Source organism: Thecamonas trahens (assembly GCF_000142905.1).
Source record: "Thecamonas trahens ATCC 50062 unplaced genomic scaffold supercont1.10, whole genome shotgun sequence".
Classification (NCBI taxonomy): Eukaryota; order Apusomonadida; family Apusomonadidae; genus Thecamonas; species Thecamonas trahens.
In genome coordinates this window covers 186,149-213,125 of record NW_013657670.1, presented here as the reverse complement: position 1 = coordinate 213,125, position 26,977 = coordinate 186,149, and the positions used below count along the sequence as shown (strand labels likewise).

Genomic DNA, 26,977 nt, shown 5'->3' with positions numbered 1-26,977 from the left:
CGTTGGAGATGGCGTTGAAGATGGCGTTGACAATGGACGAGACACAGCAGCGCTGTTGAGAGCTCCTGTGTTCCAGATCACGTGCTGGAGAGTTGTTGCATGGAGTTAAGCAGAGAAGCACCTACAGGAACTGCAGGGTGCCACCTGCCGTGGGATTGTACGCCGGCCCTAAGTACCGCGAACCACTGATCTCACTACGGCGAGAAGACGGCCGCCACATAGGACATCCGTAAGTGGTGCAGCGTACAACTTGTTGGGTGCTCAACATCGACTGCAGGATACTCTAGTCACTTGGAATCCCTCACTGGGGCGCCGACGGCCGATATTCCTTCAGATCCCACCCTCCAAGAGGCCGACCTCTGTCCTGGTTGCAGCTCAGGACCACCGAGCATCCGGCGGTCCACCAGGGAGAGGTTGGCAATATGGATGATAATGCCGACAACATGTGACGACACTGGTTGCCGTCGGCGGACCGACGGCGGGATGGACACACATCCCACGGGGGGTTAGGAGGATCAGCGTGAGCAGGGCGCATGCGCCCTCGCCCCGCTGATCCGTCCACACCTCGCAGCGCCGTTTAGGGACGGATCCCTGACCGCAACCATCGGGGGCGACAAACGGTAGGTGCACCTACCGCCGGTCAACCCCCTTCGAATGAGACCGCACCCCCTTGCGGACTCCGGTCGCATGACGTTTGGCGGGTCATTTCTGACCACGAGGAAGGATGTGCAAGGGCGCCAGACGGACTACGTCCTGGCGCCCAGGGGCCCGGCTCCTCCCCTGGCCCCCCTTCCTGGTGGTCAAGCTCCTCGGCCTGCTCAAGACCCCGGGTGCACCCCCGGCCACGGGCAGAGCCCGTGACTGGTTGCTACCCTTCACCCGGTGCCCTGAGCGCGGATGAAGCCGAAGGTCGCGCGACCCCAAAAATTACATTGTCCACGACTCCCGCACTGTCCAAGGACACCTCATGTAGGGGGTCTCCCGGGGTGTGCACTATGTCATCCACACCACAGCCCTGTTTGTCACCGGGACTCCCGACCGCGAGCCTGCGAGCGGGAGGGGTAATTCCGGAGGGAGGAGTCTGTGTGTGTGTGGGGGGATGTATGTGGTCGTGGTGCCCAACTCGTCCTCCCGAACAGTGATCTCTCGCTTCATCCCTCCCTCCCCCCTCCCCTCCCTCTCCCCCCCTTCCCCGCACACACTCATTGCACTTCCCTTTGCCTCCCTCTACCCGGAGAATGAGCTTATCCGTCACGCACACCATCTTTCCCTCACACACTACCATCTGTCTACCTGTCTAACACCCCGACCTCGTGCCTTGCCCCTGACGCGACAATACTCGCCAAAAATGTCGCAGCCACACGTGCATGGCCCCCCGCCCCCGCATTCCCCCGCATGGGTGGGTCAGAGGCGACCACGTCGACACATTCGTACACTCCTCTCTCTACCCCCTGTCACTCTGCGTTCGACAGAAGGTCGGATGATGGTTGCAGGCGTGGTAGTTCTCGCCATACTCGCCTTGGCCCTGCCTCCATGCTCCGGTGAGTCGCATGGTCTTGGTGTCCCGGTCGAAGCAAAGGCCGCGGACATTAGCCGGAGTGATGGACATATGATCCACGGCCGAGCTGGCGGATACATCTCCCGCGGTGCGGCGCTGCATCTGCATCACGCGTCAATGTCCACGCTGCTCGCTGCTCCGCGGTCGTCATCGTCGGCTGTGGACAAGACTCGCCGCGCCCAGTTCTTCATCACCACCGCTGCTCATCCGTCCGACGCTCTCATCGCCGCTGTGCGCCCTGCTCTTGTCGGCTATCTCCCGGCACGGACTCTGCATGTTCACTGCGAGTCGCAGTTTGTCGACGACTTGCTCCTTCAGTTTGACGAGATCGTCTGGGTCGGCGATGTCCAATCGCGTCATCGCAGGCCGCGCGCCCGCCGCCGCCGCACTTCCCAACCGTCTGCCCGGCTTGACCTGATCGTCGACCTCTCACCCGTTACTGTCGCCCATGAGGCATCCAGCGAGCTGCTTTCCCGCATCCGTACCGTCCTTGCCCGCTGCGTCGCTGAAGCCGACGTGGATCAGCCCTCGCCGCGAAAGCTCAGCATCACCATCACTGGTGCGGACGCCGCCAGCGTTGAGTGCGCGCTCGACGCCCTCGCCTCGGACTCGACCGTCGTCGCTGTCGAGCACCGCTCCGAGTATGAGAGCATGAACCGGCACGCTGCTTCACGCGGGCAGGCTGGCGATCCGTCCGGCACCGCCTTTCCTTTTTGGGACGCCGGCATCACCGGCGCGGGTGAGATTGTGGCCGTTGCCGACACCGGTATCGACACCAACAACTGCATGTTCCACGATCCATCGACGCCGCTGGCCTACGACACGCCGCTCGCGGCCCATCGCAAGCTCGCCATGTACATTAGGCACAAGGCCGAGCTGGCCTTTGAGACCGATGTGCCGGCCGGCCACGGAACCCATGTCACCGGCACCGTCGCCGGACTGGCAGACTGGAGCGCCTCCGCCTCCGCCAACGCCACCACCAACGCCAACAAAGGTCTCGCCTATGGTGCGCGCATCATCATGTACGACTTTGGCGACGAGTCCGAAGCGCTCCATGTTCCTGCCGATCTCACGGATCGCTTCTTCAGCATGCCGCACGGAGCCGGCGCCCGCATCCACACCAACTCGTGGGGCTCGACCGGGTACTCGGGCTACAATACCCACGCCCGCGACGTCGACACCTTTACATGGAGCAATCCTGACATGCTCGTCATCTTTGCTGCCGGCAATCACGGTTCCGATGGCTATTCCTCTGTCCGATCGCCCGGTACCGCCAAGAATGCGCTCAACGTCGGTGCCCTCACCTCGACGGCTGATGCCTACGCCGCGAGCGCCAAGTACCGCTACGCGCTCATGGCGTCGGATGCCGCCTCAGGTGTGCTCGTCAAGGCCTTGTACGGCGCACGGATGGTCGGCACTGGCATGGACGGTAGCATCACCGGCCAAGTGGTGATCATTGAGGCCTGCGACGCGCCGCTAGCAGGTGTCAATGGCAAGATTGTGCTCCTCCTCTGCCCGTGCAGCATCTGTTGGGACGCGTGCCCGTCTCTGGCGCCTCATGACTCGTGCGCCAAGTCCATCCAGGACGCAGGCGCGCTGGCAGTCATCCACGAGAAAGCGTGGTACATTGTGGGCGTTTCCGACACCCGGTCGGCGACTACCATTCCGGTCCTCATCGCCGACGGCAACGCGACCCTCACTCATGCGCTGCATGTGGCCAACGCCACTGGCAGCCTCGTCACGCTCTCCAACTACGACGGAAGCGTGCCGGCGTCGCCGTCGCCGGACGATATGGCTTGCTTCTCGTCGCTCGGGCCAGTCCGCGGCGAGCTGCGAATCAAGCCTGACATTGTCGCTGTCGGCGATCCGGTTATCTCTGCCCATGCCAATGGTCCGGGCAGCACCCCGTTCTGTGGCGAGAGCGCCGCGCTCCGTCCCGAGTCCGGCACCTCGATGGCTGCCCCGGCAGTGGCCGGCCTGGCGGCGCTAGTGCGCCAGCATTTGCGATCGTCCATTCCGTCGCCGTCAGGTGCACTTGTCAAGGCCTACCTTCTCAACTCGGCGAGCGCCACACCCGGCTCGACTGCATCCGTGCCCCGATCTCCGCTGGATCCGTTGGGCGTGTGCGCGGTGGCGCCGGCGGCGTACGATGCTGCGCCTACCCTCGTCCGCCGCTGGGGCGAGGGCTTTGGTGCTGCCAACCTCTCCGCGGTGGGTGATTTTCATTTTGTTGACATCGGCCCGCAGCCGGCCGGCACCTCGCTCACCTACTGCTTCTCGGTCGCGGACAAGACTTCAGTCTCGGCCACGCTCGTGTGGACCGATCCGCCGGCATCGTTGGCGGCAGCCGTCACGCTTGTCTCTGACCTGGATCTCACCCTGACTGCCTCGGACGCGGTGTATGTCGGCAACGTTGGTCCTCGTGATCAGGTTACCTACGATCAGGACAACAACGTCGAGCGGATCCGCGCCGTTGTCTCGGGCGCGTTCTCCCTCCGGGTCTTTGTCAACGCCGCGCCTGTCGGCCCGCAGCCGTTTGCGCTGGTGGTCAGCGGCGGAGGCGTGGTTAGCTTGGGATCGTGCCCGGCCTCGTGCCCATCCGCCACTGCCAGCGAGTGCTCCGGCTCTGGAAGATGCAGCACTGCCACTGGCCGCTGCACGTGCGAGCCGTACGCTGCCGGCGCCGACTGCAGTATTTCGGTCCGCGAGTACGCGGTTGGCATCGACTCACTTGACTTTGCGCTCCACGCCGGCGAGTGGGACTTCGCGCGTTTCCCGCTCGCCCGCGTTCCCGACGGACAGGGCATTGTTCTTGCTCTCTCCAAAACATTTGTGTTTGTCGAAGGCTTCTTTAGCTTTGCTGGCATCCCTGATCTGCACACGGCCGAGCTCTCGTACTACTTTTACTACGACAACTCGTATCTCATCCCGGCGGCGGCCGTAACGAGCGCCAGAAGCTCAGGCGCCACGCATCTGAACATGGCGCTGCGCGGGCGACAGTACGCCGGCCTCTACTATGGCAGCGTTGCTAAGAGCGTGTTTGCCATGACGGCAGTCGCTGCATCGTCCAAGCCGCCGCCGCCGCCGCCGCCGCAGCATCCGCCTGGCCCGCGCACGCTCTGCAGCGGGCTGGAGACCATCAGCTCAGCCAACGGCAGTTCGGGTAGCATCGCCGTTCCAGCACCGTACCACGGCAGCATTCCTTACGGCAACGACATGGCATGCGCGTGGCAGATCTCAGCGCCGGGCAAGGACATTGCCCTCCACTTTTCACGGTTTAGCACCGAGGCCGGCTACGACATTGTCACCATCGACGGCCAGCAGTATAGCGGGGTCCACCTTGATCTCACCGCGTCTAGCTCGAGCAACATGTCCATCGAGTTTACCTCCGACGGTAGGACCGCGCGGCCTGGCTTCAGTGCGCGTTGGGCAATCGGGACCCGGTCGCCGCCGGCGTGCAAGGCGCCGATGGTGATCAATGCAACAACATCTGGCGTTGCCGGAGCTCTCGAGCTGCCAGGCCCGTACTCGGGTGTCCTCGAGTACGCCCACAACCTCGAGTGCGAGTGGCACTTTGACTTTCCGGAGCAGAGCCTGGTCCTCTCTTTGGACAAGAGCGCGTTTTCAACCGAGTCGGTCCACGACTACGTCACCATCTTGCCAGCCGGCGTCGTGGTCTCAGGCAGTCTGGCAGCATCGTCGCAGATGGTAGTCCCGGGCGATGCAATTGTTCGCTTTCACTCGAACGGCGACGAGGCTCGGACAGGATTCTCGATTGGATGGGCTCTGGCCGGCACGCCGCCACCACCGGGCACGGGCGCGCCGCCGCCGCCGCCGGACTCTGACAAGAGCTCGAGCTCGAGCGGAGCAGTGGCTGCCGCAATCGCGATTCCAGCAGCAATTGTGCTCGCTGCAAGCCTTGCGGTCGGAGTGGTGTACTGGTGGCGGAAGAGCGGGCAGGCTGGCCAGACACTGTCATCGTTTGTGGGCGAGCGGCTCATGTGCCGTGGCGCATCGACGACGCCGGCCGGTGGAGTGGGCGATGTAGAGATGGAGTGCTAGCTCAAAGCACGTCGTATTGAAGGCACAGGGAGCATATTTTTACTTGCGCGGGCGGCTCCGAATCTCATCGTCGGGAGTCGGGTGGAGGTAGATCCAGGAGCCCTCGTTCTGCTTGTAGGAGGCAGCACCCTTGGACCAGTCGTAGGAGACGGCGTAGGCGTAGATGGAGCCGTCGCGGTTGAAGGAGGAGGCCGAGATGGAGTTCTGGGCCTGCTTGAAGGCCTTGAGGCGCTGGCGCGAGTCCTTGTCCCAGAACAGGTATTGGCCGTCGGAGCCTGCGGTGGCAAGGGTGCCGAAGCGCGGGTGGAAGCTGATCGAGTTGACGGCAAAGATGTGGTTGTTTCGGGTGTTGCGGTGGCACTTGAAGGCAAAGTTCGAGTCGTCGTTGCCGTCGATGTAGCGGACGGCGACGCGGCCCTCGATGGAGCCTGCGGCGTAGCCCGAGCCGTCGATGAAGCAGTCAATCGAGCGAGTCTGGTACTTGAGCGGCGACGGGGTGGCGCCGTAGATCTGCTGCGGGGTGCGGAGATCGAAGAGCACCATGGGCTTGTCGGTGCCAAGGGCGCAGGCGGCGACACAGAGCATGCCCGAGTGCGACATGCAGCGGACACGCTCGGGCATCTTGTGCGAGCAGACCGGCTGCGGCTGGCGGAAGTCCCAGAAGCGAAGGGTGGCGTCCCACGAGGCGGTGACCAGCGTGTTGAGCGAGGCGCACCAGAACATGTCCGAGACCGGGCCGTCGTGGGCCCCGACTTGGGTAAACTCATTGGCGCCAAGGTCCCAGCCCATGACCGCGTTGTCGCACCCGCCCGAGAACAGCCGCCCGCCCTGCTCGTCCCACGCCGTAGCCAGCACCGGCGCCTGGTGCGTCTGCTCGGCAAGCGGGTTGGTGGCCCCGGTGTTGAGCACCTCCCACACCCTCACACATCCGTCCCAAGCCCCCGCCGCGAGGTGCTCCGCCGCCGGCGACCACGACAGCGTCGACACCCCGTCCGACGGAGGCGACGCCACCTCATAGTCATTGTTCGGGTTGCTCCGGTTCATCCTCTACAAGTCCCACCCTTGCTCTGCAAGAGTCAAGTTCTGCCTTATGAACCCCCCTGCACCTACCCCTACCCCTACCCCTACCCCTACCCCCGCGTGCGCGTATCCTTCGATGACCGCCCTCCCGCCAAGTCGCATTGATCACTCTGCCGAGTGGCAGCCAGCCAGCCAGCCAGCGAGTCACCCGCTCCGCCAGCCACTCACCCAGCCAACCAACCAGTGAGTCACCAAATTCCATGAGGCATGATGGCCTCACCAACCACGACCAACGACAGCTTCGGCCACGACCACGACCACGACGACTATGACCACGGGCCACGGGCCACGGGCCACGGGCCACGGGCCACGGGCCACGGGTCACGCCCACAGCCACCTTTCTCTTCACCCCACTCCACCCTACCTCTACACACCCTGGGGTGCACTCCACCCTCCCTCACCCTTCACCCTCCACCCTTCCCCCCCCCCCCCCCCCCCCCCCTTCCCCCCCAGTCACATGTCGTACGTCACCGCTTGCCGTCCCACCACCACCACCTACCCTGCTACCACCACCACCACTATGCTACGCAAACACGCACACACACACACACACTCACACACACATGGAGGGGGGGGGAGTTCAGTTTGGGAAAGCTGCCGTCTACGGCACCGTGGGATGTGCCGTCGGCATGGGAGCAGTTGACGACGGAGGACGGACTGACGTACTACTACAATGCGGCGCTGGACGTGACTCAGACGGAGCAACCGGCGTGTCTGGCTTCGGCGATGGACTCAATAGAGACCGATGACTACGTTTGGGTGGCTGATGCCAAGCATGGCTTTCTGCCGGGAAGAGTCCTCGAGGGCTCCATCGACGCGCCAGAGCTGGTGGAGACCGAGCTCGGCAGGCAGGTCCGGATCAAGGCCTCGGCGCGGCGGTCAGGCGCGCAACCGTGCTATCCGCTGCGGCGGGCGGCACTGCGGGCTGATCACGACGACTTGGTGCAGATGGGCGTTATTGATGAGGGCATCATTCTCCACAACCTCGCGTCGCGGTTCAAGCGCGACGTGATCTACACCAACATCGGCTCGATTCTCATCGTGGTCAACCCGTACAAGTGGTTCAAGATCTACGGGACCGATGTCATGGAGTCGTACAGAGCGGCTGCGGCGGCGCCGGCGTCGTCGGCTCCGCTCCCGCCGCACATTTTTGCCATTGCCGCCAACGCATACACCGCCATGTCGGACGCGCTGACCAACGGCTCGCCGCCAAACCAATCGATTCTTATTTCGGGCGAGTCTGGCGCCGGTAAGACCGAAGCAACCAAGCAAGCACTGCGGTACCTGGCACACGTGGCCGGCTCGTCGGTCGACGGCGTCGAGTCGCGGCTGCTCAAGGCCAACCCGCTGCTGGAGGCGTTTGGCAACGCCGCCACGCTCCGCAACTACAACTCATCGCGGTTTGGCAAGTGGATGGAGGTGTTTTTTGACGACTCGCGGGCCATCGTCGGCGCCAACATCACCAACTACTTGCTCGAAAAGTCGCGTGTGACGCAGCAGGCGCCCGGCGAGCGCAACTACCACATCTTCTACGAGCTGTGTGTTGCTGCGCCGCCGGCGCTCAGGAAGCAGCTTGGCCTCGGCCCGCCGTCGTCGTTTGCCTACACCTCGACGACGACGACCATTGCCGCCAAGCACTGGTCCGACGCCGCCAACTTTGCCGAGGTCATGGACGCGTTTTCCGAGATGGGCATGGCCGACGTGGTCGAGCCTGTGCTCTCGCTCGTTGCCGCCGTCCTGCACCTCGGTAACCTCGAGTTTGTGCCCGGTGCGGCAGAGGGCGCATCTGCGGTGGCCTCGCGGGCTCCGCTCGGCCATGCCGCCCGTCTACTGGGCGTCGCCGAGGACGCGCTCGAGCAAGCATGCACTGTGCGGGCGCTGCGCATGGCGCGGCGTGAGACGGTGCTGGTCCCGCTCTCACCGGCCGACGCGGCCAACAACCGCGACGCGCTTGCCAAGTCGCTCTACTCGCTGCTCTTTGACTGGCTGGTCACCTCAGTCAACGCCTCGATTGCCGCGCCGCCCGACGCCTCGGTCGCGGCCTCGGTCGGCATTCTGGACATCTTCGGCTTTGAGATTTTCGAGACCAACTCGTTTGAGCAGCTCTGCATCAACTACACCAACGAGAAGCTGCAGCAGCACTTTAACCAGCACACCTTTAAGCTCGAGCAGCAGCTCTATGCTGCTGAGGGCATCTCGTACACCGCTGTTACTTTTGTCGACAACCAGCCGTGCCTTGACCTCATCGAGGGCAAACCGGCCGGCATCCTGCATGTTCTCGACGAGGAGGTGCTCGCGCCGTCGGGTTCGGACGCCCGCTTTGTCGACAAGCTCCTCACCAAGCACGAGGGCAAGTCGGAGCGGTTCGGCCGCGCGCTCTCGGTCGCTTCGGGCTTTACCGTCCACCACTACGCCGGCGCAGTCGCATACGACGCGACTGGGTTTGTGGAAAAGAACAAGGACCGGCTGGAGGATGACTTGCTGACGCTGGTTACGGCCTCGACGTCCGATTTTCTCAAGTCGCTCTTTGCCACTGCGCGCGACTCTGCGGCGTCGAACCGCAAAAAGTCGATCGGCGCCCAGTTCCGGACTCAACTCAACGACCTCATGGAGGAGCTCAACGCGACCGAGCCGCACTATGTGCGGTGCATCAAGCCCAACTCGGTGAAGAAGCCTGCGGTGTGGGACGGCCACGACTGCCTCATGCAGCTCCGCTACGCTGGAGTCTTTGAAGCCGTCGCCATCCGGCAGACCGGCTATCCGTGGCGGCTCGCCCACGCTGCGTTCATCGGGCGCTACGGCATGTTCAACAGCTTCAACCGGGTCGGCGCACCGGCTCAGATCTGCGGCGAGATCATCGCCGCCGCCTCACCGGCGCTCTCGTCGTCGCCTGACATCCAGATCGGGCGGACTCGGGTGCTCTACCGCGCCGCCGCCCACAATGTGCTCGAGATCAAGCGGTCGCTGGCGCTGACCAAGGCGGCGCTCTCCATCCAGCGGGTCTTCCGCGGCTTCCGCGCGCGAACGCTGTACGCCGCCATGCGTAGCGTGTACCTCCAGCTTAAGGACGCCATGGCGACGCGGCAGCTGGCCAAGCTCCGCCCGGCGGTCAACGCCGCCCGCGCCATGTGGTTCCAGCTCGGCATCACCGACACTGCGGAGGCTCTCTGCGTCCAGCTCGAGGATGAGGCTGAGCTCTCGGTCCTGGCCGCCGCGCTCGTCGACAAGGACCCGGAGAGCCATTACGAGCAGATCATGAGCGTCATCGGCAAAGCCGACAAGTACGCGCTGGCGCTGCCGGAGCTCGAAACGCTCCGTGCCAACGTGGCCTCGATTCACGTCCGCAAGCAGGCACTCAAGGACATTGTCGACGGCACGGCCGACCATGACCGTGAGCGCATCACCAAGGGCCTCTCAGTGGCAGCTTCGCTCGGTCTCGACGTCTCGTCGCTCACCGGGCCAGCGGACGTGGCGCTCAAAGCCATTGCCGCCGAAGAAAAGCTGCTTGCTTCAGTTTCCTCAGTCCTCTCTGCAGCGTCGCCACTTGCTGGCGCATCGGCTGACGCGCTGGACGCCATCGTGGCGTCGACGGCGCCGCTCTCTGCGGCGCTGGCCAAGCTGCGCGGAGCGCGGGTGAAGACGCCGGCCGGCCGCGAGCTGCTGGCACAGGTGGAAACCACGCTTGCGCTGCGGACCGCCATTGCCGGCGCCGACTGGACTGCGCTTGGCAAGCACGTCGCTGCTGCTCGCGACCTCGGGCTGGAGAGCTCGCAAGACGTTGTGGCAGCCGCTGAGGGTTTGGAGCTGCGGAAGAAGATGCACAAGGTGGCCGGCTCGCTGCGGAGCGCGATGGAGGCAAAGAGCGCTCCGGCGCTCCGTGGGGCGCTGGCACAGGGCGACGCGCTGGGCATGGCCTCCTCGCTCTGGTCGTCGTGGATCGGGCTGATGGAGGACGCCGGTGACGCGCTGGCGCAGCACGAGTTTATCGTAGAGACGGTGAACGCAGCGCTCTCACCCTACGGCGACCGGCGACTCGGCCCGCTGCGAGCGGCGCTCGAGGCTGCGGCCTCGTACGGATTCGTGGCGGCAGAAGACCTCGAGCTTGTCGACAAGGGCCAGTTTGTGTTGCAGACTCGCGAGGCCATTGCCGACCAGGACTTTGAGGAGTTGGCAGACATCGTAGGCGACGCCAAGCGGGCAGGCATCAAGCACCACGAGCTCGATGCGGCGGCGCGCGGACTCTCGCTCCGCCGGCTCATGTCTGTTGTGGCCGACTATCTCACCGAGTCGATGGCCGACCGCTATCTGCGCGGGATGGAAGAGTCGCTGGCCAAAGCGCTCGAGCTCGACATGGAGGACTCGCTCTGGTCGTCGTGGCACGATCTCATTCCCGAGGCAGCTGCGCTTGTGGCGCGGCACCGAGAGGTTACCTCGGGCCTCCTCGCGCACCTGGGGCCGGGCACGCACGGCGACATCGAGGGCCTGCAGGGCGCGCTGCTCGACGCGCGTGAGTTTGGCTTTGCAATGGAGGGCGACCTCATGCTCATCGGCGAGGCCAAGTTTACGCTCCAAATCCGTGTCGGCCTCGCACACGCCGAGTTTGATGCAGTTACCAAGGCCGTGTCACGGGCGTACAAGTACGACCTCGTCTCACCGGAGATCGAAGCTGCGGCGGACATTGTGGATTTGCGGGCCGAGATGGCGCGGCTGGCTGGTAAGCTGGCCCGGGCTGTGAAGAAGCACGATGGTGTGGCGCTCGCCGCGCTGCTGGTCGACGCCGCGGCGCTCAACATGGGCGACTCGGTGTGGTCGTCGTGGCACGACGACGTGGCAGAAGCAACCAACGTACTCCGCAAGTACGAAGTCCTTGTCAAGCTCCTCAGGTCCGCACTCTACCCTGACCGCAGCGTGGACGCGAGCGCAGCGGCGGTGGCGGCCGACGATGCTGCTGACGACTCGGCGGCGGCACTCGAGGCGGCAACACTGGCGGCTGGAACGGAGCTTGCGCGGACGACGCAGGTGCACATCGCGGAGCTCGACTCTGCGCTTCGCAAGGCGAGCGCCTTTGGATTTGCGGCGGCGGCCGATGCGGCGCTGGTTGAGGCGGCGCAGCTGGTGCTGACCAAGCGCAAGGCACTGGCGCGCGGAAAGTTTGCCAAGATCGCCAAGGTTGTCGCTGTCGCCCGCGAGCTCGGGTTTGAGGTCGGCGCGGCACCTGGCTCGGGCCGTGAGATGCACCCCGAGCTTGTCTCTGCGCGCGAGATGCTCAAGCTGCGGAAGAAGATGAAGACGGTGGCGGTATTCCTGAGCGACGCGCTCGCCGCGCGAGACATGGCGGCCGTCGATGAGGGTCTGGAGGTTGCGCGGCGGCTTGGACTTGACTCGTCGCCGTGGTCGTCGTGGGGCGGCGCCGTGGCAGACGCTGTAGCTTTCCGGGCCAAGTACGAGGCGGTGCGAAACGAGCTGATGGAGGCGATGAAGGTGGCACCTACGATCGCGTCTGGGGTTGGCCCGTCTGCGGAGCTCTATGCCGCGCTGGACATGTACGAGGCGCTCGAGCTCCGTGACGAGGGTGACCTTGTGCTCGAAGAGCGGGCGTCTGCGCTACTGGCGATGCGGCTGGCGGTAGAGGCTCGCGACTTTGACGCCATCGAGCCGTTCCTCGGCGAGGACTATGCCTACCTTGCGCTGCAGGAGACGAGCGAGGGCGGAGCCATTGCGGCGGGGATGGAGCTTCGGCAGACGATGGCACCGGTGGCGGAGTCGCTGGAGGAAGCGATGCTCAACCGGTCGCTCTCAGGCCTGCGGGCCGGGCTGGATGCTGCGGCCAAGCTGGGCATGGGCGTCTCGATCTGGTCATCGTGGGGCGCGCTCCTCATCTCGGCAGGCAAGGTGCTCTCGCAGCACAAGTCGCTGCGGGCGCAGCTTATCAAGGCGATGGCGCCGGAGACGTCACCGGCTGGTTCCGAGCTGGATGCATTGGTGGAGACCGCGTCCTCGTTTGGTTTCACCGAGACGCGGGACACGCAGCTGGTGGTGCATGTGGGTATCCTGGCCGAGCTCCGGTCTGCGGTGAGCGCCGGAGCATGGTCGGATGTGGAGGCCATTCTGGGTGTGGCTGGCTCGCACGGGCTCGACACAGCCGAGACACAAGAAGCTGCAGCGGCGTTTGCCAAGTCGGAGCTTGCGCAGGGCCGGTCTGCGGCGCAATACGTGAGCGCGCTGCAGGGCGCCATGGTCGACGCGCTCAACGACTCTGAGCGGCCGCTGCGTTCGCTGCTGACCCGGATCCGGCTGTCGGGCGTGCGGTCGCCGGCGCTGACAACCGCGCTGGCGGCGGCGTCGGAACTGATGGCGCAACTGGAGACGGTCCGGGCGCTTCTCACCCGCGGGCTTAAGCGTATCGACGCACAGGCGCTTAAGGATGGCGTCGAGCTGGCGGCGGCGATCGGGTACGCGTCAGCCGACGTGGCGTCGGCACAGGTCCTGCTTCACGAGCTTGCACAGCTAGCGGCGATGCCGCAGCGTGCTTCAGGCGTGATGGAAGACGACGAGACGGCCGAAGCGGTAGTCTCGGGCTTGACCGACGAAGCAGCAGCGATTGGCGACCGAGACGACGGTGGCGTGCCGGCCGCGACTCTGGGCAGCAGCGGCAGCAAGAAGAAGTCGCGGCGGCGGTCCAAGAAAAAGGTGCTCAAGGTCGACGAGGACGGCGTCCCCCTCCCTCCCGACTGGCGGATGGTGTTCGACGACGTGACCGGCAACAACTACTTTGTGCACACCGTGACGCGCGAGACGACGTGGGAGCGCCCGCAGGATGCGCAGCCGCGCAAGGCTGGTGGCGTGACCGAGAGCGAAGCGCCGGCCACCGGAGGCAAGGTCACCGACGGCGAAGACGACGGTGATGCTGGCGGCGGTGACGGCGGAAGCGAGTCCGAGAACGGCGCCGATGCCGACTCGGCCAAGGGTGGCGCCGAGCACCGTGAGTCGGGCAAGCAGAACGGCGTGACTGCCGACGAGTCACAGACCGGACGCAACAAGTGGGCGAGCAAGTGGGGAGCTGGCAAGTAAAGCAGTAAACAGGCAAGCGATGGCGTGGCAGAGTCTGGTGTGATGATGTGTTTGCTGAGCTTGGCGACGGCTACTCGACGTCGTCCTCGTCGTCGTTGTTGTCGAGCATGGAGACGGCTTCGGCGTCAAGCTCGCTGTCGTCGTCGGGGGCGAGGGCGGGATCGGTGGCGGCAGCTGCGGTGGACTCGGACTCGGGGTCGGCGGCGGTGGTGGGATCGGCCTCGGGCTCAGCCTCGAGGCCGAGCGGCTGGATGTTGCGGAGGATGTCGTCGTCGTCGTCGTCGGAGGCGTCGTCGCCGACAACATAGGTGGTCTCCGGGCCGGCGGTGGCAAGGTCGTGATCGAGCTCGGTGAGGGCACCCGAGGCCGAGGGCGCGCCCGGCAGCGGGTCGTCCTTGACGATTTCGGGAAGGAGAACGTCGATGAGCTTGAACATGGCCTGCGAGGCGTCCTCGTCCTCCTCGTCGACATGGGCGTTGCGGACAACGACATAGACCTTGGAGTCGAGGAGGATCTGGCGCGAGTCAGCCTCGAGCGAGAGGTAAAACAGGGTGTCAACGATCATGCGACGGAGCTCGGGATCGGACTCGCGCTGGTGTGTGTAGGGCAGCTGGCGGATTTCGAGCGGCATGCCGACGACGTCGTCCTCCTCGAGCACGCGGTTGTCCATCAGCGGCTTGAGGAGCTTGGGCAGGAGATTGATGGGCCCAGTAGGGTCGAGCAGCAGGGGATGCTTGTCAGTCTCGTACACAAGGTTGCGGACGGTGCCGAGGATGCCGCCGCGGCGGATGACTGACTCATCGTCGAGGAAGGGCAGGAGCTGGGCAAGGAGAAGGCCGTCCTTCTTGAGGAAGAGCCTGCGGCCATCGACGGTCTGGGTGATGTTGGAGAAGACCGAGGCGAGAAAGTTGAGCGGAGCGTTGGGTTGTGGAAGTGCTTGAGGCGGAAGGCGCGGACGAGCTTGACGATGGCGATCTCCAGGGCCGAGTCGGTGTTCCACACGTCGAACAGATCGTGAACAGCAGCCTCTGTCCGGGTGCAGTTGGCGAGGAGCATGGCGGCGAGCTCAGAGATAACAGCATCGGGATCAAGCAGAACCTCGAGGAGGCGCGGGACGAGGCCGACCTGGACCATGGCCCGGGACCACGACTCGCCGACGCGTCCGGACGGCTTGTCGCTGTCTTCGGTTCCGGTCTCTGCAGAGAGATTGATGAGCGCCCGCATGGCGTTGTGGGCAATGGGCGTCAGATCGCCCATCATGGCACCCAGTCGCTCGAGCAGGACCTTGCGCTTGGCCAGGAGCACCGTCCTCGCCTCGGGCACGTCGCAGTACGGCGCCAGGTGGTCCGCCGCAATGGCTCGGACCTCGGCCTTGGGGTCATTGAGAAAGTCCACAAGCTCTAGCAGGGCATTCGAGTCCATGGTTGGATGTGGTGTGGTGTGGTGTGGTGTGGTGTGGTGTGGTGTGGTGTGCTGTGGTGGGGTGTGGTCGGGTGTGGTGCGGTCGGGTGGATGGATGGTGATGGGGAAGGAATGGGGCATTCGGTTCGGTTGTTGGGCGGTAGCGGGGCGATGGGACGATCATCGCGTCAAGACTTGCGGAGAGCGTCGATCATGGCTGAGAGAACAGAGGGAAAGATGCCGGCAAAGATGTCGACGTTGACAGCGTCGCTGGCGTTAAAGCCTGAGATGGCGAGGCGGAGGCCGTCGGCGCACTGGTTGTAGCCGAGGCCGAGGCCGTCGGGATCGACGGCGCCAAAGCCGATGAAGCCGAGATGAGGCGAGGAGATGTTCGAGGTCGACACTCGCCAGCGCGAGGCGTTGGTCAGCAGCGGGTGGGAAAAGAGCTCGTTGCCGTTGTCACCGGCCACAGACTGGAGCATGTACAGGTGGCGGTCGATGCCATCGCCTTCCATGGCCGCCTTGATCGTTGCAGTGTGGGCTTGGCCGGCAGCACGTAGGGCATCGCCCGAGTACGCCAGCGGCTCGCCCCAAACTGCTGCAACCGAAGCCTCGGTCAGTGAGCGGATGGTCTCGGTCCGTCCGCGCCAGAAGCCCTGCATCGTGGCGGCCTCGTATACGCCAGGGCGGAGACTGCCGGCTCGGCCCATGCCCTGCTCCATGGCCGCAAAAGTAGCCTGGAGCGCAAGCTGCACAAATGCATCCGGCGAGAGACCGAGTGACTTGGCAAGGCTCGCTGCGCCGCGTTCGTCCTCGATCTCTACCAACTGCACGCTATCAGCACTTGCAGCCGCGGCCTCTTGCGCCCTGCGCATGTCAGCAGCGAGCTCGGGGGGAAGAGTAAACTCGTGGCGTTGCCACGGGAGACCGGCGCCAGGTTTGCGCGAGGCGCGCGCACGTGCGCCCAGCTCGGGCGCCGCAGCGTCAATCATGTGCTTCCACACAATGCCGTCGAGAAACGAGTGCTCAAAGTTAAAGCCGACGCGCCCGCTCGGATCGGCAGCCACAAGCATCTTGTCGAACCAGCGGTTGAACGTGCCCGCAGCAGGCATGCCGTGCATCATCGACCGTCCACTGAGCGGTGCGCTGTCAAGGGCCACAACAAAGAGGCTCGAGTCCCACTCGGAAAGAAAGGCCGCCGCCGCGGGCGATGACGCCGCAAACCGCGCCCGCCACATGCCCCACTCCAGCCGCGGAAGGGCGGTGAAGACACCGACCTCAGTGCCAGACGCCCAGCCGGGTGCCCGGCTGTGGGCGTCGTCCTGGATGGCTTCCATCGTCCGTGCCAGTAGCTCGACAGGCATCGGACCACTAAAGTCGCTCGCCATGACCGGTTCGACCGTGTAGTAGTGTCCGTTGCAAACAACACCGAGCTTGGCACCGTCAGTCGTCGGATCGTACACGTGCGCCGTGTCGGGTTGCGCCGCCTCGGTCCGCGGCAGCCGGGCGAAGCCCATAACCTTGGACCAGGCTGAGACCTCAATGGAGCCCATCAGCTCGGGCCGCCGCTCGAGCGGGATGTATGCCCCTGGGGCCTGCGGCTCAGCGAGCACGCCGGCCCACCAGTCGAGCATGCCGGTCGCCGTCGCCGCTGCCGACGCCGCCGCCACCGACGACGGCGCCGAGTCGAGGACAAAGTGCGGGTTGATGTTGATGGGCAGCGGGTTGCCATCACTAAGGTATGCCTCCAGCCAGAGCTTTTCAATCCACGAGCCCGGAAAGCCAGCACCGTTCCTAGCCGCCACCTCGCGCGCCAGATCGCGGATCTCGCCATGAGCCGCTGCTGCAGCACCGCTGGCCACAAACCGATCCACCGCCGCGTAAAAGCTGTTGAGCTCGCCCTCGCCCTCAGTGCCCTCAGCAGAGACTCTCACTGACTCCTTCAGCTTGGCCAGCGTCACATCTACCTCTGGCAGTGGCAGCATCGGCACATCGGTCACGTTATGCTGACGGAGGGCAGTCAGCCGAGCAGCCGCCCGTTCCGCCCCGGACCCACCACGAGCAGCCAGCGCTGTCTGCCACCGACGAGAGGACGCAGCAGAGGTAGGGCGGGCGGCGGAACAAACAAATGCCCGCAGCATGACCAAGAGGAGGGGGTTGGGCTGGGGTGCAGGGTGAGGTGACTGGTCGTCAGGTGGCAGGCAGCAGTGTTACAACTGGTCGTTGGCGCCCTGGCGGGCATCCAAGACTGCGGCTGGCCCGCGGAGCGCATCGTAAATGGAGAGGACGGCAGTGTACGCGGTTGCGCGATCAGAGGCGGGATCGGGTGCCGGCACGGATGATGTCTCTGTCTGAGGGGTGCATGCGGGAGGTATGAGGTCGGCGATGGGGCGAGTGCCGGTAACGGCAAGGTGAAGGATGTGGTGCGGGGCCGGGCGCCGGGCGGTAGCGTCGAACCAAGTCTCATCAAGGCGGACTGGGAGCGCAATCATGCCATCAAAGGCATCTCCGGACTGCCAGCAGTGAGGCAAGGCCGGCAGGCTCTCTGCGCAAGTTGATCCGAGGGTGGCATGGATTACCAGCGAGGCAGTGGCTCTTCCGGGCACTTGCTCCAGCGCAGGAATACGGATGTGGAGAGTAGCATGGGCGCCCGGCTCAAGGTCGGCGGTGCCCTCAGCGCGAAGTGCGTCGGCGAGTGGCTCGTGGCAGACGCCGAGGGGAGAGATACTGGCGAGTTCAGCGTCGGTGATACGTGCGTGCGCAAGGGCCGGGGGCTCTGGCTTGGTCGAGGCCGCGGCGGCGTGGCCGGATCGGACTGACGTCGGGTCGATGTGGACCAGGGCGGCGATGGCGAGGCCGGCCCGCGCAAAGGTGCCCGAGACAAGTTTGGAGGTGCGCGAGCTCGAGGCGACGACGTGCGAGACATCGATGGCAAGGCGCCCGATCTCGGTTCGTTCCGGTGCAAGATAGAACGGGAACGCCGGATGGAAGATGCGCGAGCCACGGGCGCCAAAGGCGTCGAGCGTGGGCGCGGCGCCGTCGTGAAGCAGATGCAGGGTCTGAAGCGCAGTCTCAAAAGAGTCAGGGTCGTAGTGGGCATGAAGCAGGGCGCGTGTGCAGCTCGCTCGGACAGCGTATGGATACCGCAGTGAGACCTCGTCGTGCGGCTCGAGCGAAAAGGTGAGCGGCTCGCCGATGGCTTCCAGCAAACGGTTGGCGTCGGCGATGAGAGACCACGCAGCAGCCATGGAGAGCGGCGGGAGTGCAGCCGGGATGTGAACGCGGGCGGTGAGAAAGGCGCCGCCACCGGCGGCCATGACGCCACGCACCGCGTTGTTGCGGATGCGCATGACAAATTCGGCATCCTTGAGCGTCCGGAGTGAGAGCTTAAGATTGGTGGGCAGGACGGTGGCGAGAAAGAAGGTCTTCGAGTTGCCGCCGAGCGACTGCGAGAGGAGCATAGAGAGGACCGACTGGCGGTACGGCGGCTCGCGGCCTGTGGCGAGCGAGTGAATAACGAGGCCGAGGGTCTGGAGCGCGAGATTGATCTTGCGGCGCTCGCGCTCCTGAGCAGCAGACGTGCCGTCGTTCTCATGGCGGACGGCATCGAGACCCTTGCGCTTGGCGTACTCGCGCTGGGTGCCGGCAAGATCGGTAAAGGTGAGCTTGGTCATGAGACTCAGCACCTCGCCGTCAGGCAGCTCCTGGCGGCGGGTGACGTAGAGTGTAAAGATGGTATGGGCCGGAGACGAAGCCTCGTTCGCCTTGGTGGCGGTCACCGTCCTCGCCTCCATGCCGGCCTTGAAGAAGAAGGCCAGCTCGTCGAGCGACTTGACTCGCTTGCGACTGAGGTTTTCAACGCGGACATTGGTCTTGGCGTCGCCGCGAAGCTTGAGCTCCGGCGGCGCTTGCGTCGACCGAAACAGCAGATCGCGGAGCTGCTCGCAATAGACTTCGAGAGCCGAGAGCTCAACGCTAAAGTGGATGTCAGGGTGGGCAGCGTCCTCGGCTGCGAGAGCTGCAAAGAGGCGGCCGGCGACAAGCGGGACAAACTCGCGCATGGTGTAAGTCTTGCCAGTCCCGGTCTGGCCGTACGCCACCACGCAGGTGTGGAAGCCATCGAGCACGGCGTTGACCACGTGGCATCCCAGCGTGCGATCGAGGCGTTGGGTCGAATCCGTTGTATCAAACACGTGGTCAAAATCAAATGCCTTGGCCTTAACCTTGGCCTCGTGGCTCGACCACGCCTGCGAGGTGATCTTGATCCGCGAGCCGGAGGCCTTGGTCACGAGCGGGCTATCCGAGTCGGCGGTGGCGCGGACGCGCGACGGCGGCGCGAGCCGGACCGCCACCAGAACGTGCGGGTCATAGCCGACGCACGCCTGGGCAAGCTTGTGCATCCAGCCTTCGCTCAGCGGAGCAGCCGGTGAGGATCGGCCCGAAGCGGCGGCAGCAGCGGCGGCGGCCACGTTTGCGGTAAAGGCATCGCGGGCGTGGGAAAGTCAACCAGCACCCGGTCCAGCGCCTCACGCCGCAGGATCATTACCCGGGCCTCAGATCGTGCCTCGACATCGGCCATCCGCACCGTGCCTGGCGCGTACAACCCGATCTCGCCAAAGTGGGCTCCCTCGTGGAGCGGAATGGCACGTGGAGGTGAAGCTGATGACGACGACGATGGCGATGGCGATGAAGGCTGGACGACGACCTCGACAACCCCACCAGTGACGACATACATCTCGCTCCCATTGCTCCCACGGGCAACCACCAGCTCCCCCATTGAATAGTGACGGATCTCCATGGCGTGCTTGAGAGCCTTGATGAGCTTGACGCTGGCGCCTGACGAGCTGGACCCAGCATGGCCAGCCGAGGAGGCAGCAGAGGCAGACGAGGCAGCAGGACCACCAGGGGCAGCAGGCGTTGTCGCACCTCCACCACTTCGTCGCATGGTGGAGGAGTGCGGAGGAGTGGTATGTGCGTATGTGTGTGTGTGTGTGTGTGTGTTGTGTGTGTGTGTGTGTGTGGCTGGGACAGGTCGGCAGGAGCTTTGCTGCTCGTGGCCGTGGCGAACAATGGGCGATGGCGATGGCGATGGCGATGGCGATGGCGATGGCGATGGTGATAATGTGATGCATGGTAGTCTTGGATAGAGTGAGGATTGATGTGCGAGTGGCGCAGGGCGATGGTGACTGCGGCGATTGCGGCGATGGTGATGGCTATTTAGTCGGTGCACGAGGCGATGGGTTTGGGGAAGCCCTCGGGCATTTAAGATAGGCAACGATGTGGGGAAGACTGCTACTGAGACTTCTTGGACTTCTTGCCCTTCTTCTTGGCCGGGAGGCCGGCAGCCTCCTCGTACTGCTGCTTGAGGGAGTCAAACATGCCCGGGGGAGTGGGGAAGGGACGCGGGAGCGACTCGCCGAGGAGATACGCCTTGACTAGCGGGGCCTTGTATGTGCGCATGGGAGCCATGAACAGCTGGATGAAGAGCGGGACGGTGGTGCCCCAGTAGTAGTGGATGCCCGTGATCATGGCCGCCGGCATGGCCACGCTCTGGAAGAACTTGCCCCACTCGCGCTGGTCGTACTCGCGCTCGGTCATGATCTCCGGCTCATTGTCCTCGGCCAGCTTCGCCTCCATCCCGGTCTTCTCCACCTTGATGTTCTTTCCGTCCGCCCGCTTGTTCACCAGAGTCTTGATGTAGAGCGCGACGGCGAAGAGCACAAGCTGGACGCCACCAAAGGCGAGCCGGAGCCACAGCAGCCGGTCACCCTCCTCAAAGTCGATGCCACGGGCCACATACAGCACAGGCACAATAGCCAGCATAGAGTAGTCCATCTTGCTCCGCTCTTAAGCTTTTGTGCTTCAGAGTCAGGTATCTTCTTCCCCCCTTCCCCTACCCCCTTGCCGCTGCTTCCACAAGTCTATCCTCCCCCCCTCCCCTCCCTCTCCCCTCTTCCCGCCTCGTCGGTGGTGGATGGGCGACCGACACTGGGTCACCTCACCGCTCCCCCACACACCCTAGGGTTACAACTCACACCCGATCACAAGCTTAGATAGCGTATATACTTATTGACCTCCCAACAAATAGTCATCACATATAAATAGCGATGTGCTTACCGTTGTTCAAGGCCTTTGGTCGTCACGATGGCCAACCCTAGTGCGTTTGGGGGGGGGGGAGGGGGGCACTGGTCAACGTTGGCCACCAGCAGTGCGACCAGCGGTGAGTCCTAACCTGACGTGAGTTTGGCGGCAGAGGCGATTGGGAGGAGGTAGAGGCCGAGTGAAGGGGAGGGAGAGGCAGACTCAACGCACCGATAACCAGTATGCTGCAGCGGGTATCTCGAGGGGTGGACTACGGGCTGGGCACGGCATTTGTGGCGCTGCCGTGCATGGTCTTTGCGGCGGCGCTGCTGTACGTGGTGGTGTACTACAGCCACCCGATGGCGTCACTGGAGCGGCTGCCGGGCCTGGGCCTCGACTTTCGGGCATGGGATGCGGCTAGTCTGGCTGAGATGTACGAGCCCATTGCCTCGTCATCGCTGCGGGAGCTGGTGGGCCTGTACAACACCTGGCTCCCGGCCTACTACATCGCCCAAGCCCTGGCTCTCACCTCGATGGTCTCGATGGCCTGGTGGCCGCTCTACGGACACCCGACCCGCGGCCCGTCACCGTCGCTCCTCCTCACCAACCTCATTCCGCTCGCCATGCTTCTCGTCGACTTTCTGGTCGGACGTTCCGTCGTCGTCTTTATCTATGCCATGATCGATCATCGTACCGCCTCGGCACCCGGCGTTCCCTTTGATCCCACTGCAGACGGCAACCTCGCCCTGCTTGCTACCCTTGGCGGGCTGGGCTCGCTCCTCAAGACGGGTCTCCTCATCCTCTCGGTCATCTCGGCCGGCTGGGGCCTTGGCGCAGAGTTCATTATCGAGCTCAAGCGGACGTACAAGGAGGAGTTCTCGGGCAAGTCCTTCTCGCGCCGCCGCAACAAGTCCTCTATCAACATGCGCCGCGTCTCTTCCAAGCAGAAGCGTCGCTGATCGTGATACGATTAAATCCATCGATGGCTGCCTCCGCCGCCCACCCCTCCGCCGCCCACCCTCCGCCATACCATCCGCCGCCATACCATCCGCCGCCACACCACCCTCCGCCATACCATCCGCCGCCATACTATCCGCCGCCACACCATCCGCAGCGAGCTCATCCGGTCACATCGCGTGTGGCTGCCGAGCCATACCGTGGCTTCTCTGTCTGCCGTGATGATCCTGTCTGGCTCCGTTGCCTGCTGCCTCGATTGTCACGACTGCCCCTCCACCCCCTCCACCCACCTCACTCTGTATCTGACCATGGTGAAGACCTCCCGCGGCCCGCCCGTGCCCAGCACCCGCATGACATCCCGCAGACGTGCTACAAACGGTGCAGGCGTGCACAAGGCCAAGACCAAGACTCCATCAGCTCGCTCGGGACGGAAGGTAGCATCTGGTTCAATGAGGGCAGAGCCTTTGGCAGCGACAGCGGGAGCAGGCTCGACTGGTTCTCGCACGGCATCAAAGAACAGTCCGGCGATGGGCGGCTTTCAGGACGAGTGGATCGAGCCAGGCGTGGCGGTCGATGCCCGGAAGGTCAAAATGATGCGCCTGGCGTTGGGCGGTCCGGCGGAGGGATGGAACCCGCGGCCGGATGTTACTCCCTTCCGCTCAAAGGTTCTTGCGCTCTGCGCTCAGGTGCCGCCGGGCCAGGTGACGACGTACAAGGCCATTGCGACAGCACTGGGTTCGGCTCCGCGGGCGGTAGGCGGCGCGCTTAAGCGCAACCCGTATGCCCCGCTGCCAGTCCCGTGCCATCGCGTTGTTGCCGCCTCGCTTGGCATCGGTGGCTTTGCCGGCTCCGACTCGGCCTCGGATGTCCGGATCCTACTCAAGCGTGCTATTCTGCGGGCTGAGGGGGTGGTTTTTGACGAGGCCACCGGAAAGGTCAAGCCAACCAACGCGGTCGGCTCTGCTACTGTCTTTACTGACTTTGACACCTCGGATGAGACCGCTCTGCTGCGGTTCGCCGCCTCGTCTCTAGCTCCATAAGCTGCTAATTCTTGAGCGGCTCATAGTCATCGTAGAAGCCACCACCACCACCACCACCGCTGCTACTGCGGCGCTCGTGTGGTGTGGCGTTGTGCGCCACTGACGATGACGGGGGAAGCGGAAACGCGCGCGCAATGCCCCAGTGCAGAGGCTCCGGCGATGGCAGCGAGGCCGGCTCGCTCGCGGCGCGACGGGCCGAGCTCACCACCGACGTCCGCCGCGACGAGCCGACCATCAATGTTTGGCGCGGGGTGTGCGCACCGGAGCCTAATCGCGGATCACCGTCGACCCGGGCCTGGGTCGGTCGCGTCGAGCGCGTTACCATGGCCAGCGCAGCATGACGCAGTGCCCAGCTCCGCTGCGGCTTGGTGCTCCGCGACTTGCCACCTCCGCTGCTGCCCATCCCGCGCTCTGCTCTCTGGGTCAGCCGCCGTGGCTCACTTGCTGCCACAGCTTGCATGTGCTTGTGCTGGGCGGCGAGCCGCCGGCGTCTGCGCCGTTCTCGAAGCTCGGCACGGACCTGCCGCTGTTCCGGCGAGGGGCTTGGTGAGGGACTTGGCGCACCAAGCGGCCGCAGCCGCGTCGCCCGCTTTGGCCGCCGCAGCTTCAGCAGCTGCTGTTGCGACTCGCGGACCAGGCGCTGATCCTCCGGCTCGCGTTCGGCCCATTTTCGAGTGAGAAGAAACCGTGCCCGCGACGTCCGCGTCCTGCCTCGGGCCCTACTTCGCCGGCCCGCATTCTGCCCCCACCCGGCGCGACCTCCTCGACAATGTCCGTCAGCGATGTGTCGGGCCGGCCGGTCTTGACCAGAATCTTGGGAAACTTGCGCCGCTCACCCTTGCCTTTTTTGCTTCGGCGACGCGAGCTCTTGCGCTGCAGCCGAGGCTGCGGCGGCAGCACAGGCTGCGACACCGCTGCCGCCTGCTTCGCCTCGCCCGAGCTCGATGATGACTCGCTCCCACCTCCGCTGCCAGCGCCAGTGTCGACGTTGGCGAGTGGGACTTGCAGCGCCGACGCCGGCAAGACGCCATGGGTAAGCGAGCGCCCCGCAGGCGAGACTACGTCAACCGCACGCCTCGCACCACCGTTGCCAGCAACTCTGGTAAAAACCCGCAGACAGACGATGGAGGCAAACGCCGAGCCGAGGGTTACAAGTGCCAGGTCGTGCGGTGACGATCGAGGCTCGAGCTTGCCGTGCCACACGCAACTAGACAAGCCGTGGCTGGGCCGGCCATCGAGAACGCTGCTGGGCGTTGCGTCGATCTCGACAGCACATGTGCCACTCGGACACGATGTCGTGACCACAACCTCGGACGCCTCGCCAACCGAGAGTCCGAGATCAATCACGTTGCGCGTGTTGGGAAACTGGAGCATGACGTCGCCAGAGCAGAGCCATTCGCTTGCTGGGAGACGGAGGCAGACGGTGGCGGCCGCAAACGACTGGCAGACTTCAGCCGGCGTCAGCTCGACTACTCCCAGCTCACGGACCTCGCGCTCACTCTCATCGAGCGGAAGTGGAACAAGACGCACGGTCTCGATGTCGCTGGCTCCACTCTCGTGGACACTGCGCTGCAGCCACGAGCGGTCGTGCCCGGCGCCCACAATGGCAAACGGCACCAGGTCATGCTCTGCGCCACAGCCGGGCGCGAGAGAGTAGCCAAACTCAGCGTCGACGTAGGGATGCAAGATAACAAGCGACGGGGTGCTGGCCGCCAGCGAGACGAGTGAGTCGACTACATGCTGCGAGTCGGCGAGCTCTACGCCGGCCACCGGCGCGCCGGTTAGCGCTTCGAGCACAAAAGCGAGGGGGCATGCAGCAACCGCCGAGAACGTACCCAGCCGGCGGGCCAGTGCCATGTGCAGAACCGCCGGCCAGAGCTCTGGCAGAGCTGCCGGCGAGCCGGCCGCAGTTGCCAGCACGCCCAAACTTCCATCCTTGTCCATCGGGAACTTGTCGTCGACTGCATAGACATCCCATCCCGAGTCTGGTGCCCAGATCCAGACGCCAAGCGCAACTCCGTGCATCAGCAGTGACGAGGTCAGCAGTGGATCAAGGGTGCCAGGGAGCGAGGCGAGGCCCGCAACCGCGGATGCCAGACTAAACGCTGCCTGGGGCACGCCGGCGAGCGTTAGGAGCGCATCTGGACCAAACGACGGGACTAGCGCACCCTCACATGCAGCAAGCCCCATCGCGCGTGGTTCATCCAGCTCGGCCGGGAGCGGAAGGACCACAAAGTCGGACGGCAAGACTGGCTCGTGCGGTGGTGCGTGGCAGGTTGATGAACGGCCGCCGTCATCGCACGGCGCGCCATCTTCCGCACTCGCTGCAGGCTCGAGTGCAAACGGGGCCGAAGCCGCAACAGCTAGCGTGAAGCTAGCCCGTGTGCCAGGGTAGTAGGTGCATGGTACAATGGTGAGCTCGATGGCCTCGGTTGAGCCAGGAAACGGCAGCTCGAACGGAGCATCGGTCTCGACACGCGAGACGAGCTCAAACTGGAGCGCCGAGCCGTTTGGCACCAGCTCTGCGACCGACACGTTCGGCGCGAGCTTAGTCGGGCTCCCAAAGAGCGTGACAAAGCCGATTGGCGCCACCCTGGCACTCTCGAGCGAGCCGGTACCCTCCCGACCGGCGTCAGCCTGGCTCTCGATATCGAGCGCAATCCAGACTCGCGCCGAGGGAGGATCAGGCAATGGCTCGTCGATACGGTCAAGCAACGAGCTGCCCAGTTCGGGCGCGTGGTCCAGAGTGTTCGGAGAAGGCGGACCAGGACTGTAGTCAGAGCTGTGACTGGATGCGGTGCATGTTGTCATCGTCGAGCGGGAGTCGTTTGCAGAGGAAAAGGCCACCGAGGCCGATGCCGAGCCCGCGTCCGATGCCGAGTTTGCGTCGGATGCCGAGTTCGCGTCGGATGCCGAGTTCGCGTCGGATGCCGAGCTCGTGTCGGATGCCAAGTCCGAGCTGACTGCACATGTTGACCCAGTGCCATCCTCGATCTCATCCGACAGCGGCTTTGGGGGATACAGAACCAAGGTGTAGTGCGGGTTGGCAGCACACGAGTCAAAGGCCGGACAGCCACCGGCCAACGCCGCCGACCACTCGCCAGTCACCAGCTGGATGTGAGCAAGAGAAGACGGCGCGGCGTGGACCAAGGCGCCGCGGCCCATCTCGACCGGGCCGAGCTCGATCCACTCGAGAACGGCTGTCGCGCCCGAGCTGAGCTCAGCGCTCAGCTCAAAGCCACCGACGACGCCTGGCACGTAAAACGAGGGCACAATAGTAACGATTCCGCTAGCGACATCCATATCTGCTGCGGTGAGCTCGATAGAGACCGCTGCGGCAGCGCGGACAAAGCGAGCGGTTGCGTTGGGAAGGGCGTGTCGAGCAAGGACAGGTCCCGCCAGTGGCTTGCCTGCGGTGGCCAAGACGGTGAGACCAAGCGCATGTTCTGGATCCTTGATCTCCTCCTCCTCCTCCTCCTTCTCTTCTTCTTTGCCAATGAGCGTAACCGTGACAACAACGACAGTATCGCCCGAGTCGGCCTCAGTGGCCAGCCTCGGGCGCGAGGAATCCCCTTGCCCACCGCTCCCCGACCACGAGCATGACTTGGCGCGCAAGACATACTGCGGGTTTGAGTGGAAGGAAGGATAGTTGGCACACCCCCGCACGTGCTAGCCTCCCACCGCCCACGGATGGTTACCGCTGGCTCGGACACAGCCGAGCCTCCGT

General features: G+C 64.5%; 11 protein-coding genes across 11 annotated transcripts; 4 read left to right on the top strand and 7 right to left on the bottom strand.

Annotated features, from left to right (window-relative positions):
• AMSG_11732 (uncharacterized protein) lies at positions 1–1,324 on the bottom strand. Its single transcript, XM_013905301.1, has one exon. The coding sequence runs from the start codon at positions 1,283–1,285 to the stop codon at positions 869–871; it is 417 nt and encodes a 138-aa protein (XP_013760755.1). The 5' UTR covers positions 1,286–1,324; the 3' UTR covers positions 1–868.
• A 125-nt stretch (positions 1,325–1,449) lies between these two features.
• AMSG_02749 (protease) lies at positions 1,450–5,656 on the top strand. Its single transcript, XM_013905136.1, has one exon. The coding sequence runs from the start codon at positions 1,481–1,483 to the stop codon at positions 5,618–5,620; it is 4,140 nt and encodes a 1,379-aa protein (XP_013760590.1). The 5' UTR covers positions 1,450–1,480; the 3' UTR covers positions 5,621–5,656.
• Positions 5,642–6,874, bottom strand: AMSG_02748 (transducin family protein/WD-40 repeat family protein). Its single transcript, XM_013905135.1, has one exon. The coding sequence runs from the start codon at positions 6,662–6,664 to the stop codon at positions 5,660–5,662; it is 1,005 nt and encodes a 334-aa protein (XP_013760589.1). The 5' UTR covers positions 6,665–6,874; the 3' UTR covers positions 5,642–5,659.
• Positions 6,875–7,157: 283 nt separating this feature from the next.
• AMSG_02747 (uncharacterized protein) lies at positions 7,158–13,787 on the top strand (the record flags this gene model as incomplete). The annotated part of the gene is made up of 2 exons (XM_013905134.1): positions 7,158–7,162; positions 7,285–13,787. 2 exons carry the CDS (start codon positions 7,158–7,160, stop codon positions 13,769–13,771), a joined length of 6,492 nt encoding a protein of 2,163 aa, XP_013760588.1. The 3' UTR covers positions 13,772–13,787.
• Positions 13,788–13,827: 40 nt separating this feature from the next.
• AMSG_02746 (DNA-binding protein HGH1) lies at positions 13,828–15,193 on the bottom strand (the record flags this gene model as incomplete). The annotated part of the gene is made up of 2 exons (XM_013905133.1): positions 13,828–14,628; positions 14,667–15,193. 2 exons carry the CDS (start codon positions 15,191–15,193, stop codon positions 13,842–13,844), a joined length of 1,314 nt encoding a protein of 437 aa, XP_013760587.1. The 3' UTR covers positions 13,828–13,841.
• Positions 15,194–15,267: 74 nt separating this feature from the next.
• AMSG_02745 (uncharacterized protein) lies at positions 15,268–17,157 on the bottom strand (the record flags this gene model as incomplete). Its single annotated transcript, XM_013905132.1, has 1 exon — positions 15,268–17,157. The coding sequence occupies one exon, from the start codon at positions 17,155–17,157 to the stop codon at positions 15,361–15,363; it is 1,797 nt and encodes a 598-aa protein (XP_013760586.1). The 3' UTR covers positions 15,268–15,360.
• Positions 17,158–17,382: 225 nt separating this feature from the next.
• On the bottom strand, positions 17,383–20,117 carry AMSG_02744 (uncharacterized protein; the record flags this gene model as incomplete). Its single annotated transcript, XM_013905131.1, has 2 exons — positions 17,383–19,563; positions 19,680–20,117. 2 exons carry the CDS (start codon positions 20,115–20,117, stop codon positions 17,383–17,385), a joined length of 2,619 nt encoding a protein of 872 aa, XP_013760585.1.
• Positions 20,118–20,376: 259 nt separating this feature from the next.
• On the bottom strand, positions 20,377–21,007 carry AMSG_02743 (phosphate transporter; the record flags this gene model as incomplete). Its single annotated transcript, XM_013905130.1, has 1 exon — positions 20,377–21,007. One exon carries the CDS (start codon positions 21,005–21,007, stop codon positions 20,465–20,467), a length of 543 nt encoding a protein of 180 aa, XP_013760584.1. The 3' UTR covers positions 20,377–20,464.
• Positions 21,008–21,495: 488 nt separating this feature from the next.
• AMSG_02742 (uncharacterized protein) lies at positions 21,496–22,212 on the top strand (the record flags this gene model as incomplete). The annotated part of the gene is made up of 1 exon (XM_013905129.1): positions 21,496–22,212. The coding sequence occupies one exon, from the start codon at positions 21,496–21,498 to the stop codon at positions 22,210–22,212; it is 717 nt and encodes a 238-aa protein (XP_013760583.1).
• A 525-nt stretch (positions 22,213–22,737) lies between these two features.
• On the top strand, positions 22,738–23,450 carry AMSG_02741 (methylated-DNA-protein-cysteine methyltransferase; the record flags this gene model as incomplete). The annotated part of the gene is made up of 1 exon (XM_013905128.1): positions 22,738–23,450. One exon carries the CDS (start codon positions 22,738–22,740, stop codon positions 23,248–23,250), a length of 513 nt encoding a protein of 170 aa, XP_013760582.1. The 3' UTR covers positions 23,251–23,450.
• Positions 23,313–26,621, bottom strand: AMSG_02740 (uncharacterized protein; the record flags this gene model as incomplete). Its single annotated transcript, XM_013905127.1, has 3 exons — positions 24,000–26,621; positions 23,376–23,961; positions 23,313–23,349 (listed from the first exon to the last, which is right to left on the bottom strand). The coding sequence occupies exons 1-3, from the start codon at positions 26,551–26,553 to the stop codon at positions 23,313–23,315; spliced, it is 3,177 nt and encodes a 1,058-aa protein (XP_013760581.1). The 5' UTR covers positions 26,554–26,621.
• Between the last annotated feature and the right edge of the window lie 356 nt (positions 26,622–26,977).